Source organism: Olea europaea, chromosome 1 (assembly GCF_002742605.1).
Source record: "Olea europaea var. sylvestris chromosome 1, O_europaea_v1, whole genome shotgun sequence".
NCBI classification, from domain to species: Eukaryota; Viridiplantae; Streptophyta; class Magnoliopsida; order Lamiales; family Oleaceae; genus Olea; species Olea europaea.
In genome coordinates this window covers 21,481,319-21,497,867 of record NC_036237.1, presented here as the reverse complement: position 1 = coordinate 21,497,867, position 16,549 = coordinate 21,481,319, and the positions used below count along the sequence as shown (strand labels likewise).

Below are 16,549 nucleotides of genomic sequence, written 5' to 3'. Positions count from 1 at the left end.
TCACAAAATATAATAAAGGCAAAAATGATATTTACTTTTCAAAAGGTCCTTTTGATGAACGGAAAAAAAAAATTTTGGTCAATGTCACAAAGTGGTTTTTGGCCCTCTTTTGGTCTCCTTTTTTGTAAATGAAAATGAATAGAATAATGTTTTTTCAAAAAATAAGTGGATGAAAAAGAATTTTTTTTCGATTTAAGTGTAATATTATTTTATAAAAAATTATGTGGTTAAAAATGAGAGAAAGAAAAATAAAATAGAATAGAATGAAATTTAATGAGTACCAAACGGACTTGACTAGGTGCTTTTGTAAAGTACCCCTCTCCTAGTCCTTGCTTCGTACACGACGTCGTATTGCTGTTGGAGCACAGTATTCCCCTGATTTCATCCTCTCTCTACTCTCCGTTTTTTGTTGAGCTGCAGTTGAGGGAGAAATGGAGTTTCAACCATATAATGCATAAACGTACATCATAAGGTATGTGTATTTTATTTCCTCCAATTTATTATTTTTTTAACCGTAAATTCATCCACTGCCAGCCAATTATGCTTTTATCAAGCTCATTTTAGTGATTTGTTTATTTAATTTTTTGTACTGTATTTGATGAACTGTGCTTAAATTACAATTTATTTTTCGATATTGATCTAATTTTCATTTTAATAATGGTTGTAGAATGCCTGAATTTGCTAATAATGTAGAAAGGGGATTAAAATTGTCTTGACAATCTTACAGTAATTTTTCAAAGTATTGCTTTAATTCTGGTTGATTGTTTAAGGAAGGACGAATATATGAGATTGAGAAGTTTTTATGTTTTTTTTTATTTTTATTTTTTGGTATGGTTGGTGGGGGAGGGTGTGGGGGATCGTTTGTCTCCCAGGTTACTATGGTTTAACTCAATTTAATTTTTGTTAGTGTGCAGTTGCTAAAAAATCCATCACCATTCATTCTTCCAGAGAATTCATGTTGATTACTAAATATTCATTCCAAATGGCAAACTCTGTTGCCTTAAGTTCTTTGGGTCTCCTCAATTATGGTTTAATTCCGAGCACAGCTATTTGCCATGGTAGATGGGTAAAACGCATTTCAGGATCATCTGGATCATTTAGAATACGAGCGGTCCAAGAGAATGAAGGTCCCCGACGATTGGTTGATATTATACGAATTGTACCAGATATATCAAGGAATTACTTCAGAAGTCCTTCCCGGAGGGCCCTTTTTGGAGGTATATCTTTGTTGGGTGGCTTTTACGTGGCACAAACAATATCTCTATCTTTTGGAGCTTTAGGTGTTAATGATGTAATTGCTGCTGTTTTATGTGTTCTAATCACGGAGTATGTGACAAGATTCTATTACAGTCGGCCAAAGGTCACTTTCCCTCTTGCCCTGCTAAACAATTTCAAGATGGGTTTTACGTATGGTCTCTTCATTGATGCCTTTAAACTTGCCAGTTGAATAGATCTGAGTAACTTACCTCCCTATGAAACATGCTTTCCGTGGGACGTTTCTTAGGTTGTTGCATCCTTCAAGACTGGAGAACTAAATTTCAGTGCGTACACAGTATTGCATCATGATGATTCATGTTATTAAATCTCTTTTGATTTATTTATCATTCACTACTTGGTGCACTCGTCAATATTATAAGTCTATATAGTTCCCCATTCTCTTCGTATTTCTCAAGGGTAAGAAAGAAGGAATTAGATTTTAGAAGCTTTTTCTCCAAGTGCTGAGAAAAAAACCATGTCTTGTATCAGAAGTTTATTGCACTGGTGTAATACAGAACTTCTACAATCACAACTTTGTTAAATTACATTTTCTTGTAATATTTGGTGTGCTCATGGCTGCTTTACTTTGTAACTATCCACTTCGGTCCCTCTTCACCTGAATCCTGCAAATAAAACGAAAAAGAAATAAAAAAGAAAGCTGTTATATTGAACTGTTGAAGCCTGTTGCTGGCTATGATTTTAACAAATTGATGTAGGGGTTGGGCTACTGTGACAGGGGCGTGACAGGCCCTGTGAATCGGCGCCCCCCTATTGGAGGGAGGGAGGGGGCAAATAGGCTCCTGTCACAGGGGCCTGTTTGTTTAGAATTTTCCTTGATGTAGTGCCGTATGTGTTTGTTTTACTTGATGGTAATTCTAGTATCTACAGGGAAGGTCTTCCATGTGTAGCAATGTTTTCAAGGCTAGGTTTCTACAAAAATTAACTGGCACCTCTTTTTCCAAAATCACCAAGTGACTGTGGAAGCCTATGTTAGTTGTTTACAGTGGTTTCCATACATGAATACCTGAATAATCCATGTTTCTTCCAAAGCAGCTAGAAAAAGATTCTCTAACTAGAAAGGATTCACCTATCCAGGAGTTTTCACAACTTTAATCTCTGTCAAATATGAACAAGGACCCTAAAGTGCACAGGCTCAAGAGTTTTATTTCCATTTATACTTCTAAATTCTTACCTGTTCTGGTCTACTCTTGGTTAAGCCTTACAGGTCTCACAGCAGAACGTGTGTTTTACAGGAAATTTATTCTGGTAATTCTGGCTGTAATATCAATATCAGACGAACAATTTGAAGAAAGGACTCCGCTTCTATTTTATTTTTGGTGATGCATCCCAGTTGCAGTCACTGGGTGGTGTTTACTTGCATTCTGTTTCAAGTTCAGTTGCATTTTCTATTTCGTTAAAACTTAAATTTCTTCTACCAGTATAGTAAATCCGGGGCAGTGAGTGGAATTAGAATTGATACGATACGATACGTGTAAAATGAAATCTGAGCATGTTTGGAAAGTTTTGTTAGTAGAAAAGCAACATTGAAGATCGATTTTGGCCAAATAAGTAACTTAAAAACGAGTTTTATTTACTTTTAAGCACAAACAAACATGCTAATTGGAAAAGTGGATGAGATGACCTTTCAATGTTACTTTGTCTGGAAATGGGAAGAAATTGTCTCCGTTCAAGTTCATTTCTCACCTTAGTCTGTTCATTTTAGCGTCTCTTCTGCAACTTTCTTTTTTTGGTATGGTTGGTGGGGGAGGGTGTGGGGGATCGTTTGTCTCCCAGGTTACTATGGTTTAACTCAATTTAATTTTTGTTAGTGTGCAGTTGCTAAAAAATCCATCACCATTCATTCTTCCAGAGAATTCATGTTGATTACTAAATATTCATTCCAAATGGCAAACTCTGTTGCCTTAAGTTCTTTGGGTCTCCTCAATTATGGTTTAATTCCGAGCACAGCTATTTGCCATGGTAGATGGGTAAAACGCATTTCAGGATCATCTGGATCATTTAGAATACGAGCGGTCCAAGAGAATGAAGGTCCCCGACGATTGGTTGATATTATACGAATTGTACCAGATATATCAAGGAATTACTTCAGAAGTCCTTCCCGGAGGGCCCTTTTTGGAGGTATATCTTTGTTGGGTGGCTTTTACGTGGCACAAACAATATCTCTATCTTTTGGAGCTTTAGGTGTTAATGATGTAATTGCTGCTGTTTTATGTGTTCTAATCACGGAGTATGTGACAAGATTCTATTACAGTCGGCCAAAGGTCACTTTCCCTCTTGCCCTGCTAAACAATTTCAAGATGGGTTTTACGTATGGTCTCTTCATTGATGCCTTTAAACTTGCCAGTTGAATAGATCTGAGTAACTTACCTCCCTATGAAACATGCTTTCCGTGGGACGTTTCTTAGGTTGTTGCATCCTTCAAGACTGGAGAACTAAATTTCAGTGCGTACACAGTATTGCATCATGATGATTCATGTTATTAAATCTCTTTTGATTTATTTATCATTCACTACTTGGTGCACTCGTCAATATTATAAGTCTATATAGTTCCCCATTCTCTTCGTATTTCTCAAGGGTAAGAAAGAAGGAATTAGATTTTAGAAGCTTTTTCTCCAAGTGCTGAGAAAAAAACCATGTCTTGTATCAGAAGTTTATTGCACTGGTGTAATACAGAACTTCTACAATCACAACTTTGTTAAATTACATTTTCTTGTAATATTTGGTGTGCTCATGGCTGCTTTACTTTGTAACTATCCACTTCGGTCCCTCTTCACCTGAATCCTGCAAATAAAACGAAAAAGAAATAAAAAAGAAAGCTGTTATATTGAACTGTTGAAGCCTGTTGCTGGCTATGATTTTAACAAATTGATGTAGGGGTTGGGCTACTGTGACAGGGGCGTGACAGGCCCTGTGAATCGGCGCCCCCCTATTGGAGGGAGGGAGGGGGCAAATAGGCTCCTGTCACAGGGGCCTGTTTGTTTAGAATTTTCCTTGATGTAGTGCCGTATGTGTTTGTTTTACTTGATGGTAATTCTAGTATCTACAGGGAAGGTCTTCCATGTGTAGCAATGTTTTCAAGGCTAGGTTTCTACAAAAATTAACTGGCACCTCTTTTTCCAAAATCACCAAGTGACTGTGGAAGCCTATGTTAGTTGTTTACAGTGGTTTCCATACATGAATACCTGAATAATCCATGTTTCTTCCAAAGCAGCTAGAAAAAGATTCTCTAACTAGAAAGGATTCACCTATCCAGGAGTTTTCACAACTTTAATCTCTGTCAAATATGAACAAGGACCCTAAAGTGCACAGGCTCAAGAGTTTTATTTCCATTTATACTTCTAAATTCTTACCTGTTCTGGTCTACTCTTGGTTAAGCCTTACAGGTCTCACAGCAGAACGTGTGTTTTACAGGAAATTTATTCTGGTAATTCTGGCTGTAATATCAATATCAGACGAACAATTTGAAGAAAGGACTCCGCTTCTATTTTATTTTTGGTGATGCATCCCAGTTGCAGTCACTGGGTGGTGTTTACTTGCATTCTGTTTCAAGTTCAGTTGCATTTTCTATTTCGTTAAAACTTAAATTTCTTCTACCAGTATAGTAAATCCGGGGCAGTGAGTGGAATTAGAATTGATACGATACGATACGTGTAAAATGAAATCTGAGCATGTTTGGAAAGTTTTGTTAGTAGAAAAGCAACATTGAAGATCGATTTTGGCCAAATAAGTAACTTAAAAACGAGTTTTATTTACTTTTAAGCACAAACAAACATGCTAATTGGAAAAGTGGATGAGATGACCTTTCAATGTTACTTTGTCTGGAAATGGGAAGAAATTGTCTCCGTTCAAGTTCATTTCTCACCTTAGTCTGTTCATTTTAGCGTCTCTTCTGCAACTTTCTCAACTAAGCTTCCAGGGTTGGTATTTGACTAACTTTAAGCACACCTAATCGCTATCCTTCGGGCTTTCACATCGTCCCAAGGGTATATGTTGGCTAAGCGAGTGAACAATAGATCAAATTGTTCGTTGGAACAATACTGTATTAAGATTTTTCATGTTAAAATATTAACATTGTTAAGAGGAATAGTACATATTATTACTCTTATATGTTATTCAATATTTTGATAATTATCCGATGTGTGATATATCCCTTAATAGATGCCACCATTAGATGGAAAACTCAAACTAAGTACTAATGCTACTGCTAAGAAAGCCCAAAGATGTAATGATGGGATTGTTTCGAACTAGAGACTGTTGAAGCTATTGTGCTTCAAATGGATTAAACTTTGCTCAAGATTATGCTTACAAGATTGGGGTAGCCGAATGCATTGCTCTTGGGGTGTTGCAAGGACTGAAATAATGCAATTTATCTATAAATGCCCTATTCCTTGAACATATTGATATTCTAATACTATTTTGAAGTTGGTTGTGATACTTGTTACTTTGTGTATCGTCAAAATGAAATGATCGCGAACTAGTTTTATAAGCTACTTCATTGATAGTTGACAGTCAATATCTATCTCGTATGCAGTTTGCAACGATCAATCTTTAACGAGAAGGTAGAATTGAATCAATTGATTTGAAAAAATATAATAAATCAGCCATGACAAAATATTATTTTCAAAACTGTGATGCGACTTCCGCTGATTTTTCATCAATGTCCTTTTGGTAACACGTTTTCTTTGTAAAATAAAACCAAAAGATTAATAAAAAATAGATCCTGGTTCCTTCCGATTCCTCTCTCTCTCCCCCACCTTGTCTTCCATTTCTTCTTCTTTTTTCCTTCACTGTCCAAATCGATCTCTCTGACCAAAAATTAGGGTTCCTAATTTCATATTTTATTACGCAAATCACCAAATAATTGTGCATTAATTTGAAATCCCATCTAAAAATTCTTCCTTTATTTCTAGTTACTGAGTATAATTATGGATATGAATGGCGGAAGAAGAGTTTATCACAGACTCGGCCAGTCGGCTTCGAGTGGATACAGTGATAATAAGCAGCAGAAAGTATGTTACCATTGGAGGCAAGGCAAGTGCTCGCGCTTCCCTTGTTCGTTTCTACATAGCGAGTTACCGGGGGCGAACAATGGGGAATCGTCAAAGCGGGCTCACCAGGGATTTGAGGCGGACAGTAGTCAGGGCGGCGGGTTGCGGCGGAGCCGGAATTCTAATTTTAATAATACATGGGGTAGAGTGCAAGGACAAGGTGGTGGCAGTAGTAGTAATATGGTGGTTAAGAAGATGGAGAAATTGTGTAATCATTGGTTACAAGGTAACTGTAAATTTGGAGATAATTGTAAGTATTTACATCAGTGGTCTACCGGGGATTGCTTTTCTCTTTTGACTCCACTTGAAGGCCACCAGCAGGTACTCTTGAACCATCTAAACATATAATATAGAGAGAGAAAGAGAGACATGGCAAACTAATCCATTGGTGGATAATAAATTTAATTCAAATATTGAAACATTGTTTGTGGATTCTTGTTTAATTCATCATCGATAGAGTTTTGAATTGATTAAAGTTGGATTCTTTTGTGCAGATTCTTAGTTATTTTATTTTTCAAGTTTTTGGTGGATTTACAGTTATGTTTGGTGTTGTGGGATCAGATTTGGAGGAGTTCTGTTTGTTCATCCTCTTGGACTTTTTTGATACCCAGTCTCTAGAATTCCTGTTGCTAAATGCAGCATTGTGTTAATCTTTATTTTGCATGCTCTGAGCATGTTTATATTGGTTTTGAAGCTAATATATGGTTGTTAATCTTTCTTTTAATTTAATCAAGTTGAATTCTTTCGAAATTTTAAAACGTGTTATGTAATTTATTAAGCTGCTTAGCTGAGCTCTGAATCAAACTTATAAAGCGCTTATCATATCAGATTCAGCCGGGTCACGCACCCAGCTAAAGTACAGGAGCCTCAAAATTCTCTCTTTTTTCAAGATTAATCTAATACGTATAGAAGATTTTAATTATTTCTTTTAGAGCATCTCCGAGAGATTTTCTAAATACAAGATGATATATATTTTAGAGAGCTGATGCTTAAAAATAAGTTTAAAGGGACTTTCTATTTAATTTTTTTTACATTTTAGTGATCGTATTTAATAAATTATAGATTTCAATACTCTATGTTTGAATTAATTGGCCGTTAACATATAAAAAGATATGTTAAAAGTGTGAAATCATGAGAAATCAATGAACATTACTTGGAAAAAAAAATGAAAAGCCAAAATAGTGGGGCATTGTTGGAGTATGGAAAATATTTTACTATTGAAATTTAAATATGTTCTCTATTATACGTAAGATACTTTTTATAAATAAAGAGTCTCTTGAAAATGTTTTTATATAGTTGTATCTATATTATTAATCTATCTTTCAATTCTTTTTCCATTATGTTTTAAATTTGGCTATAAAAAAAAATATTTAATAGACTTGAAATCTATATATTTTTGTTGATTCATTTTCAAAGGCAAAATAAATATTTAAAATAATTACAATCTCCAATTGGTTATATACCCAAGCAATCGAGGTAGCCTAGTGGCAATGCGTCCTTTAAAAAAGGTTTAGGTCTTGAGATTGAGACTTTGTCTCCAAAATCTGCACATTTTGCAAATAACAGCCCATTGTGCAAAGACTCACTGGGTTTTGTTGATCCAGTTCGTCCATTTTATGTGAAACCCAGCCTGTTAGGGCAGGCCTTGACTGGTTCTAATGTGAACCGGTCCAAATATACTAACCGGATCGGAACAAGGTCTAGTTTGCCGGGTTTTCGATCGGATATGGCTAGTCAGGTATGGGTTTAGTACCTATGCTATTAGTTGAAATATAATTGTACTTGTAATATTTGTTATTGTTAGGGACCATGGTTGCAATTTCTTGTATTGTATATATTCATTCATCCTATCAATAAAACACATATACTTCAAAACCCAAAACACGACTTGGTATCAGAGCTGAGGAAACCCAAACCCTTGCCTTGCATTTACCGCCGATTCTGGAGGTCCCACCATCGGCCGGTTGCAGCGGCGACTCCGGCGGCACGAACTGGCGCCCGAACCCTAGGCGCTCTCCGGCAGGGAGCTGCGCGACTCAGGCAGGCGCGTTTTCCGGCAGAGGCTGCGTTTGCAGTGGCGATTCTGGTCGGCAGCAGCAGCGCACTGCTAAACCCGAACCCTAGGCGCTGCTTTTCCGGCTCAGGCGACCCTCACTGCCTGCCTGCATTCATTCAGTCGCTTCATTAGCACCCTTTTTGAGCTGTTTGTAGTTGGCAGCCTGCTGAATCAAGTCCAGGATCGTAATAGTCAACTGGGCATCTGCCAATGGGTATGTTTTTGGGTTCACAGCTTCTGCAGTCATGATGCTAGAGAGCTGAAGAAAGAACTGAGGAGAAAAATTAGGAAATTGGGAAGACTGTGGTTGGTTTTTTGACCTTGCTATTGATTTCTTGTGTGATTGGTTGTTACGTTATTTATTAACTACTTGAAATAATGGCTGACCAGAGAATGGTTACATCGTTAGTTCATGAAACATCGTCTCCAATTCACATTAAGTTAGATGGCACTAACATCGTGTGTGGTCAAAATTACTAGAGATGCACATTACTGGCCGGAAAAAAAGAACTCACATTTTTTGTGAACTAACTCTACCAAAAGAAGATGATAGTACCTATGGTAAATGGGTGGCAGATGATGCCATCGTTAAGTCTTGGCTTATTAATTCTATGACTGATGCTCTTGTGGCCCATTTTGTTCAGTTTGACACGGCCAAAGATGTGTGGGATGCGGTTAAGAGAAGTTATCTTGATGTCTCTGATTCATCTCAAGTTTATGAACTAATGAAAAAATCTTTTCAACTGCGGCAAGAGGGGTGGCCTCTTGTCACATACTACACTGAAATGAATTCCACTTTTTTGGAGCTTGACTATCGCAGACCTAATTCCATGAAGTGCGCTGCCGATGTTGATGCATTAAAGAAGAGGTGTGCTGAAGACAGAATTTATATGTTTTTGGCGGGACTTGATCATGGTTTGGATCAAGTGCGTAGTCGTATTTTGGCTACTACACCCCTTCCAAGCTTGGAAGAGGTGTTCTCGACTGTTCGTCGTGAGGAACAGCGACAACTCACTATGGGGGGCGAAAGCCATTCTGAGGCGTCTGCGTTGGCTGTAAAAGGGTTCAATCCTCGATCACGAGCTCCTATTTAGTCTACTGAAATTTGCTCATTCTGTCACCTAAAAGGACACACTGCTGACAAGTGTTTCAAAAAAAAAAGGCTATCCAGACTGGTATTTAGCAAAGAGGGCAGAGAAGAGGGGTGGAAGATCATCTTAGACTACGCATTCATCTCAGGCACCTACAGCTACTGTTTCTCATGTTGCTTGGAGAAGGTACTTCTGGGGTGCAATCTGCTTCTACTGTATCTGATTTTTGGGTTATAAATTCTGGAGCTACTGATCATTTTACCTGTAATCCCTCTACATTTGACTCGTTGACAAATTCGCCTGTTCAGTCTGTTCAGGTGGCTAATGGGACTCCTGTCAAAATTACTGGGGCTGGGAATGTCTCGTTTTCACCTACTTTCTCAATCTCATCTGTTTTACTTGATCCTACGTTTTCCACTAATCTCTTATCTATTAGTAAAATTACAAAGCATCTTGATTGCTCTGTCATCTGCTCACCTACTCATTGTGTATTTTAGGACAATCGAATGAAGATGACGATTGGCACTGGTAGAGAAAGAGGAGGGCTGTATTTTTTGGAAGGAACAAAGTGTTTGCAAACTGAGGATAGCCATGGTCTTCAAGTTGTTAGTAAATCCTCTCCAAGAGATAGGATTCTTTTGTGGCATTGTTGATTAGGCCATCCTTCATTTCCTTACTTAGAACACTTGTTCCCAAAGTTATTTAAAAACATTTCTAGTTCTAGTATGCGGTGTGAACAATGTATTTTTGCTAAAAATCATCGTGTACCTTTCAAAGTCAGTTTTAATAAAAGTTCTGTTCCTTTTACTTGTGTTCATACTGATGTTTGGGGGCCTTTCTCTACTCCATCTATTACAGGTCATAAATATTTTATCTCTTTCATTGATGACTGTACCAGAGTTTGTTGGATATATTTGTTAAAATCTAAGGGTGAAGTTGGGCATGTTATTCCAAAATTCTCTAAAATGATTGAGACACAATTTCATACACAGGTCAAAGTTATTCATTCTGACAATGGTCGTGAGTTTGTAAACCAAACTCTTGGCAACTTCTTCTCGACTCACGGCATTTTCCATCAGACCACTTGTGCTTACACACCTCAACAAAACGGCGTCGCAGAGCGAAAAAATCGACACATTCTTGAAGTTGCTCAAGTCTTATGTTTTACTATGCGTGTTCCAAAACGTTTTTGGGCCGAAGCGGTAACTACTTCTGTCTTTCTCATAAATTGGATGCCTGCTCGCATCATTGACTTTCAAACTCCCTTAAAAATGTTGTCACAGTTTCACTCTATTCCCTCTGTTTTAAATCTGTCCTAAAGTTTTTGGTTGTGTGTTATGTTCATGTGCACTCTCATCTCAGAGGTAAATTTGATCCTCGTGCACTGAAATGTGTCTTCCTTGGCTACTCTAGCTCCCAGAAGGGCTACAAATGTTTTCATCCCCCTACAGGAAAATACTATGTTTCTATGGATGTGGAATTTTGTGAGTCAGAATCATTTTTTCCTGATGACGTGTCGTTAGTTCCTCTTCAAGGGGAGATTAGTAGTAAGGAAGAGGAACGAGTGTGGTTAGATGAAAAGAAAGTGTGGATTTCTAGAAAGGAGGGGGAATCCCAAGTAGAATCAAAAAATGAATCTAGAGTTGAGGATGATAGATCACCTCGCTTGTTCCGAAAATGCTATACAAGGAGAAATTTAGACAATGCTTGTACTCCAGTATTATCCTCCTCAGACCATAATAACCCTCCTGTTGATACTACAGTGCCATCTTATTCTTCGAAGATTGAAAATGAGGTACCTACTTTGCTTACCCCTTCTACTCCTATCTCTATTTCTGACTCTAATCCTGCAGCTTTAGATACTGTTGATACTCGAGATAGGAGATATCCCCTTCGAGTCCATAATAAGCCTGATAGGTTTGGATTTTTGAAATCTTCTTCCAATGCTATCTTTCCCATAAATGATTATATCTCGTACCACCGTTTATCTAAGACTAACCTAACATTTGCCCTCCAATTGTCATCTGTGTCTATACCTAATCACTTTCAGGAAGCTCTTGATCAACCTAAATGGAAATCTGCTATGGTAGAAGAGATGAATGCTCTCCAAAAGAACTCTACTTGGGAAATGGTCTTACTACCTCCAGGAAAAAGGACTGTGGGATGCAAGTGGGTGTACTCATTAAAATTCAGGGCAGGTGGAGCTGTAGATAGGTATAATGCTAGATTGGTTGCCAAAGGGTACACACAGACGTATGGAATTGACTACCAGGAAACGCTTGCCCCAGTAGCTAAGATGAATACTGTTAGAGTCATCCTGTCTCTAGCAGTCAATCTTGATTGGCCATTGAGGCAATTTGATGTTAAAAATGCATTCCTTCATGGTGATCTGACAGAGGAAGTGTATATGGATCCTCCTCCTGGTTTTACTCCTCCAGAGGGTAATGTGTGTAAGTTGAAGAAAGCCTTGTATGGGCTAAAACAATCACCAAGGGCGTGGTTTGGAAGATTGAGTTGTTCAATGAAAAGGTATGGTTTTAAACAGGCCTTGGCTGATTATACTCTATTTTATAAGAGAGATGGTCATGATATTACTATACTTATTGTGTATGTGGATGATATGATTGTTACGGGCAGTAATCCTAGTGAGATTGAGAAACTCCGAAGCCATTTGACAAAGGAGTTTGAAATGAAGGATTTAGGTACCTTGAAGTATTTCTTGGGCATTGAGGTATCACGGTCTCAGGAAGAACTTATCCTATCCCAACGCAAGTATGTCCTTGACCTCCTAGCAGAAACTAGTATGTCGGCTTGTGTCCCTGTTGACATACCCATTGAGGTAAATCATGGTCTATCTATCTATCCTGACCAGATTCCCACAAACAAAGAGAGATATCAGAGATTGGTGGGGAAGTTGATTTATCTAACCCACACGAGACCGGATTTGTCATATGCAGTTAGCGTTGTGAGTCAATTCATGCATAACCCCAGTGAGCAGCATATGAGTGCAGTTAATCGGATATTGGCATATCTAAAGTCCTCTCCAGGCAAGGGTATTCTGTACTCAAAAGAGGGGCATCTAGATATTATGGGCTACACGGATTCTGATTTTGCTGGATCGAGATTGGACAGAAAATCCACATCAGGTTATGTATCATTTGTTGGGGGTAATCTTGTGACTTGGAGGAGTAAAAAACAGAATGTAGTCTCATTATCCAGTGCTGAGGCGGAATATCGTGCATTGCATCATGCAACTACCGAGCTCACATGGCTAAAACTTCTCCTGAGTGAACTTGGCTTTGGTCCTGACAAGCCTATGTTACTTTTTTGTGATAACACTGCAGCCATTAAAATCGCAAATAGCCCTGTGCAACATGATAGAACAAAGCATGTTGAACTTGATAGGAACTACATCAAAGATAATCTCGACTCCAAAAATATAGAGGTTCCATACATCAAGAGGGTAGAACAACTGGCCGATGTAATGACACATGGAGTTGCTAGCGGTCCATTTCATACAATGTTATCCAAGTTGGGCATGCGCGATATCTATGCACCAACTTGAGGGGGAGAGTTGAAATATAATTGTACTTACTTGTAATATTTGTTATTGTTAGGGACCATGGTTGTAATTTCTTGTATTGTATATATTCATTTATCCTATCAATAAAACACGTATACTTCAAACCCCAAAACACGACTCTATTACATAGGTTACATTTTGGTGGACCCAGAATTTTATCATTATATGCATGTTTTTGTATTAAGCTTGTGTTTGGCTCGTGTATATGAACTTCTAATCAATTTTATATACACATTTCGTAGGACTCACAACAAAATCGTCTATAAACACTTCTCAAACGTACTTTAAGTTACTTGTGATTGTCGAAGATTAGTTGTTGTGCTTTCTCAGTTAACCATAGGATTTCTTCAACAGGTTGTTACTGGGATTGCTTTGCCCATGGGACTGGATAAGCTTTACACGGGGAGTCAAGATGAGTCTGTTAGAGTTTGGGACTGCCAATCCGGTCAGGTTGTTTACATAGTTATTATTTTTCTTCCTTTTAAATTGTTTTGCTTGCATTTTATCACGTTTTCCGGGGATAATTTCATGAAAGAATAATTTATTAAAATTATTTAATATATGCTCATAAGCCTGAGGTTTTCCTAATGAAATAAATGTTGGAGAGAAGATATGAAGTTGTTATGAGTTTTGAACTTTAATATATGTGTAAGAGTTTGCAAAAGTTACTGCAAGGAACAGAAGTTGGGAATAAGGGAAAATCTCATTGAGTACACAGAGTACTTCTGTAACCCCTTGTAGAATGTTATATATTTTGTCTTGCTCATTTAATCGGTGATTCCTTGGGAATGCTGTTGTTTACTCATTTGTCTTGTACTCTGGTTTTTGCTACAGGTTGTTGGGGTAGTGAATGTGGGAGGTGCGGTAGGCTGTATGCTAAGTGAAGGCCCATGGCTATTCGTGGGTTTGACTAATCTTGTCAAGGTAAGATTGGAAATCAAAATATCTTTATTATTTTTATCCCTTTAGTTCTGAGCATTATTTTATTACTTGTTTCCTTGTCTTTCACATCCTCATTGTTTTGTTCCTTGTTCTTACAACATAATGGATATCTATTCTTTTGACCTATTGGGCATTATCTTGTGTTGCTACAGGCATGGAACATTCAGACATCTACAGACCTAAGTTTAAATGGACCTGTTGGACAAGTATATTCCCTTGTCATTGGCAATGATATGCTTTTTGCTGGTACGCAGGTAAAGTTTTGAGAGCTTTATAATTTCCTTGGTTTGCCAAACCTATTTCTTTCAATTTCCAGATGTGTTGCATTATTTTTTAGCTTCTTCATGTATGTTTCTGATGATGGGTGAAAAAAATATTTGCTAATTTCCTCGTAGGCTCGCTAGTTTCTAGTACCTTTGAGATGCATGGTTAGATGGTTGCCTATGGGTTGAAGTGCAAAAATTGTACGCCACATATTATCATCTTTCCCATTTTCCTGAACATACCTATTTTACTGCAGGACGGGACCATATTGGCATGGAAATTCAATGTAGCCACTAACTGTTTTGAGCCAGCTGCCTCACTTAAGGGTCACACTCTTGCTGTTGTTACCCTAGTTGTTGGAGCTAACAGATTGTACTCTGGTTCCATGGACCATTCTATAAGAGTAAGTAAAGAAATGAGAAATGGGTTTTTCTTGCTATCCATGTTTCATTGTGAGAAAATTCGAAAAAGCAATATCTTGACATCATAACTTTGTCTGACGGTTTGTTATCTTTATTTTTTTGTTGATTTCTGTATTCAGGTATGGAACCTTGAAACTTTGCAGTGCCTACAAACTTTGAGAGGACATACGGATGTTGTGATGTCTGTATTGTGTTGGGACCAGTTCCTTTTGTCATCCTCACTGGATAAAACAATCAAGGTTTTCTACAATTATATGCCCAAAAAAAAAAAAAAAAAAAAAAAGAAAAAAAGAAATCTCTGACAACCGTCTTACCTTTTTGTGCGAAAAGGATTGAGTTATATATTATGTTGATTTTCTCATTTTTAGGTTTGGGTGGCAACTGAAAATGGGACCTTGGAAGCAACTTATACCCACATCGAGGAACATGTATGCTTTAGTTAATTACTGCATCAATTTTTTAGTTGCTCATTTGATGTGTACTATAGGATATAGCATACTCGTCCCATTTCAGGTGGGATGTGATCTTTATATGCTAATTATTTCAAATTTCTCATAGAGAAAAGATTATATGGCCATAGTTATTTCTATGGATTTGTTATTCTTTCGTTTGCACATGTTTCATGCAGGGTGTGCTCACACTTTGTGGGATGCATGATTCAGAAGCCAAACCAGTTTTATTTTGTTCCTGCAATGACAATACCATCCGCGTTTATGATTTGCCATCGTGAGTTTCACCATTTTCTTACTTTGTCTTGCTAATGTATTTATGCCATCTTTGCAAGTGGGATGGTACTGAGGAAGAAAGAGCAAAAATCATGTCCCACAATTGCATACCAAACTAGTACTTATTGCATTGATATTACTTCTCTTGATTGAAAATGTCACTATTTTTCCCTATTCTAATAATATAATTTATTTTTTCCTAGTTTTTCGGAGAGGGCAAAGATTTTTTCAAAGAAAGAGGTTCGAGCCATACATATTGGTCCTAGTGGTTTGTTTTTCACTGGTGATGGATCCGGTCAAGTTAGGGTATGGAAGTGGTCAGCTGAATCAGTTGCCATATGATAAGATGCTAATTATATCTATTTGTCATGTTGTCTCTCTTTTCTGTAGGCACCTCTAATTTTTATTCTTTACCAGAATAGAAGTTTATAGTGTGGGATATGTGATGAAATAAGAATTTTGTAGTTTCATTTTTGTTTTCAACTTTTCTCTTGTTATTTTATGTATTAATTCCCTTGTTCGGGAGATGTCACTGTTACCTTGTATTGTAATTAATGTTATATCTTGCAATGAAGGCATGTCTGGTAAGCCATATTGGTGTCATTGATGATTAAGAAGTTGAATATTTTTGGCAATCTTTATTATTTAAAGTTCAAAGCCCATACATTACTGATACTCATTACCCATTTTCTTCTGTGTTTGATACCCATTTTCTTGTAAAAATGCATTTTAGAATAGTAAATTAATAGAAGATGCGTGGTTGAAAAATAAAGAAAAGTTTTTGATTTATGTATAATATTATTTTAATAAAGAATGTGTGGTTGAAAAGAAGAGAGATAAAAATGCATTTTGAAAAAAATGGGTACCAAAGAGGGCCATATCATGTTGATGGTGGAGTCATGATGATCTTTATTATTTCAAGAGAATTCTTGTATTATATGATAGAGATTTCCAGCTTGAGAATTGCAAATATATATATATGTGCTTTCCATGGGCTTTGCTCAGTTTATAGGCAAACTCAAGTAGAATGGAAGGCTAGGATAATCTAATACAATGGCACGAAAAAATAAAAACAAAAAAATAAAAATAAAAGGAGAAATTTGTACAATTGGTATCAAACATTTGCCCATCTTGCATTTT

The 16,549-nt window shown here is 37.1% G+C and overlaps 3 protein-coding genes across 6 annotated transcripts; all 3 read left to right on the top strand.

The window, feature by feature from the left end:
* The first annotated feature begins 325 nt into the window (after positions 1–325).
* Positions 326–2,818, top strand: LOC111397131 (ycf20-like protein). Of its 3 annotated transcripts, XR_002703154.1 has the most exons (3): positions 326–472; positions 908–1,217; positions 2,511–2,818. XR_002703154.1 is itself a non-coding variant. In XM_023023886.1 (2 exons), exon 2 carries the CDS (start codon positions 956–958, stop codon positions 1,445–1,447), a length of 492 nt encoding a protein of 163 aa, XP_022879654.1. In that variant the 5' UTR covers positions 326–472; positions 908–955; the 3' UTR covers positions 1,448–1,849. The 3 variants fall into 3 exon arrangements, 2 of the variants coding, with proteins under 2 accessions (XP_022879654.1, XP_022879664.1); XM_023023886.1 differs by lacking the exon at positions 2,511–2,818 and having other exon boundaries at positions 908–1,849; XM_023023896.1 differs by lacking the exon at positions 2,511–2,818 and having other exon boundaries at positions 338–472; positions 915–1,849.
* Positions 2,819–3,019: 201 nt separating this feature from the next.
* LOC111397119 (ycf20-like protein) lies at positions 3,020–5,175 on the top strand. Of its 2 annotated transcripts, XM_023023875.1 has the most exons (2): positions 3,020–3,396; positions 4,690–5,175. In XM_023023875.1, the coding sequence occupies exons 1-2, from the start codon at positions 3,135–3,137 to the stop codon at positions 4,704–4,706; spliced, it is 279 nt and encodes a 92-aa protein (XP_022879643.1). In that variant the 5' UTR covers positions 3,020–3,134; the 3' UTR covers positions 4,707–5,175. The 2 variants fall into 2 exon arrangements, with proteins under 2 accessions (XP_022879643.1, XP_022879636.1); XM_023023868.1 differs by lacking the exon at positions 4,690–5,175 and having other exon boundaries at positions 3,026–4,028.
* An 832-nt stretch (positions 5,176–6,007) lies between these two features.
* Positions 6,008–16,023, top strand: LOC111397112 (zinc finger CCCH domain-containing protein 48-like). Its single transcript, XM_023023856.1, has 9 exons — positions 6,008–6,647; positions 13,411–13,506; positions 13,891–13,980; positions 14,151–14,252; positions 14,519–14,665; positions 14,804–14,923; positions 15,053–15,112; positions 15,313–15,410; positions 15,613–16,023. Exons 1-9 carry the CDS (start codon positions 6,204–6,206, stop codon positions 15,749–15,751), a joined length of 1,296 nt encoding a protein of 431 aa, XP_022879624.1. The 5' UTR covers positions 6,008–6,203; the 3' UTR covers positions 15,752–16,023.
* The last annotated feature ends 526 nt before the right edge of the window (positions 16,024–16,549 follow it).

Bases quoted from the DNA above. Each gene is read 5' to 3' on its own strand.
- LOC111397131 (XM_023023886.1), top strand. From the start codon at position 956: ATGTTGATTACTAAATATTCATTCCAAATGGCAAACTCTGTTGCCTTA.
- LOC111397119 (XM_023023868.1), top strand. From the start codon at position 3,135: ATGTTGATTACTAAATATTCATTCCAAATGGCAAACTCTGTTGCCTTA.
- LOC111397112 (XM_023023856.1), top strand. From the start codon at position 6,204: ATGGATATGAATGGCGGAAGAAGAGTTTATCACAGACTCGGCCAGTCG. The intron at 14,666-14,803 runs GTAAGTAAAGAA...TTCTGTATTCAG, and splicing joins CCATGGACCATTCTATAAGA to GTATGGAACCTTGAAACTTT. The intron at 14,924-15,052 runs GTTTTCTACAAT...TCTCATTTTTAG, and splicing joins CACTGGATAAAACAATCAAG to GTTTGGGTGGCAACTGAAAA.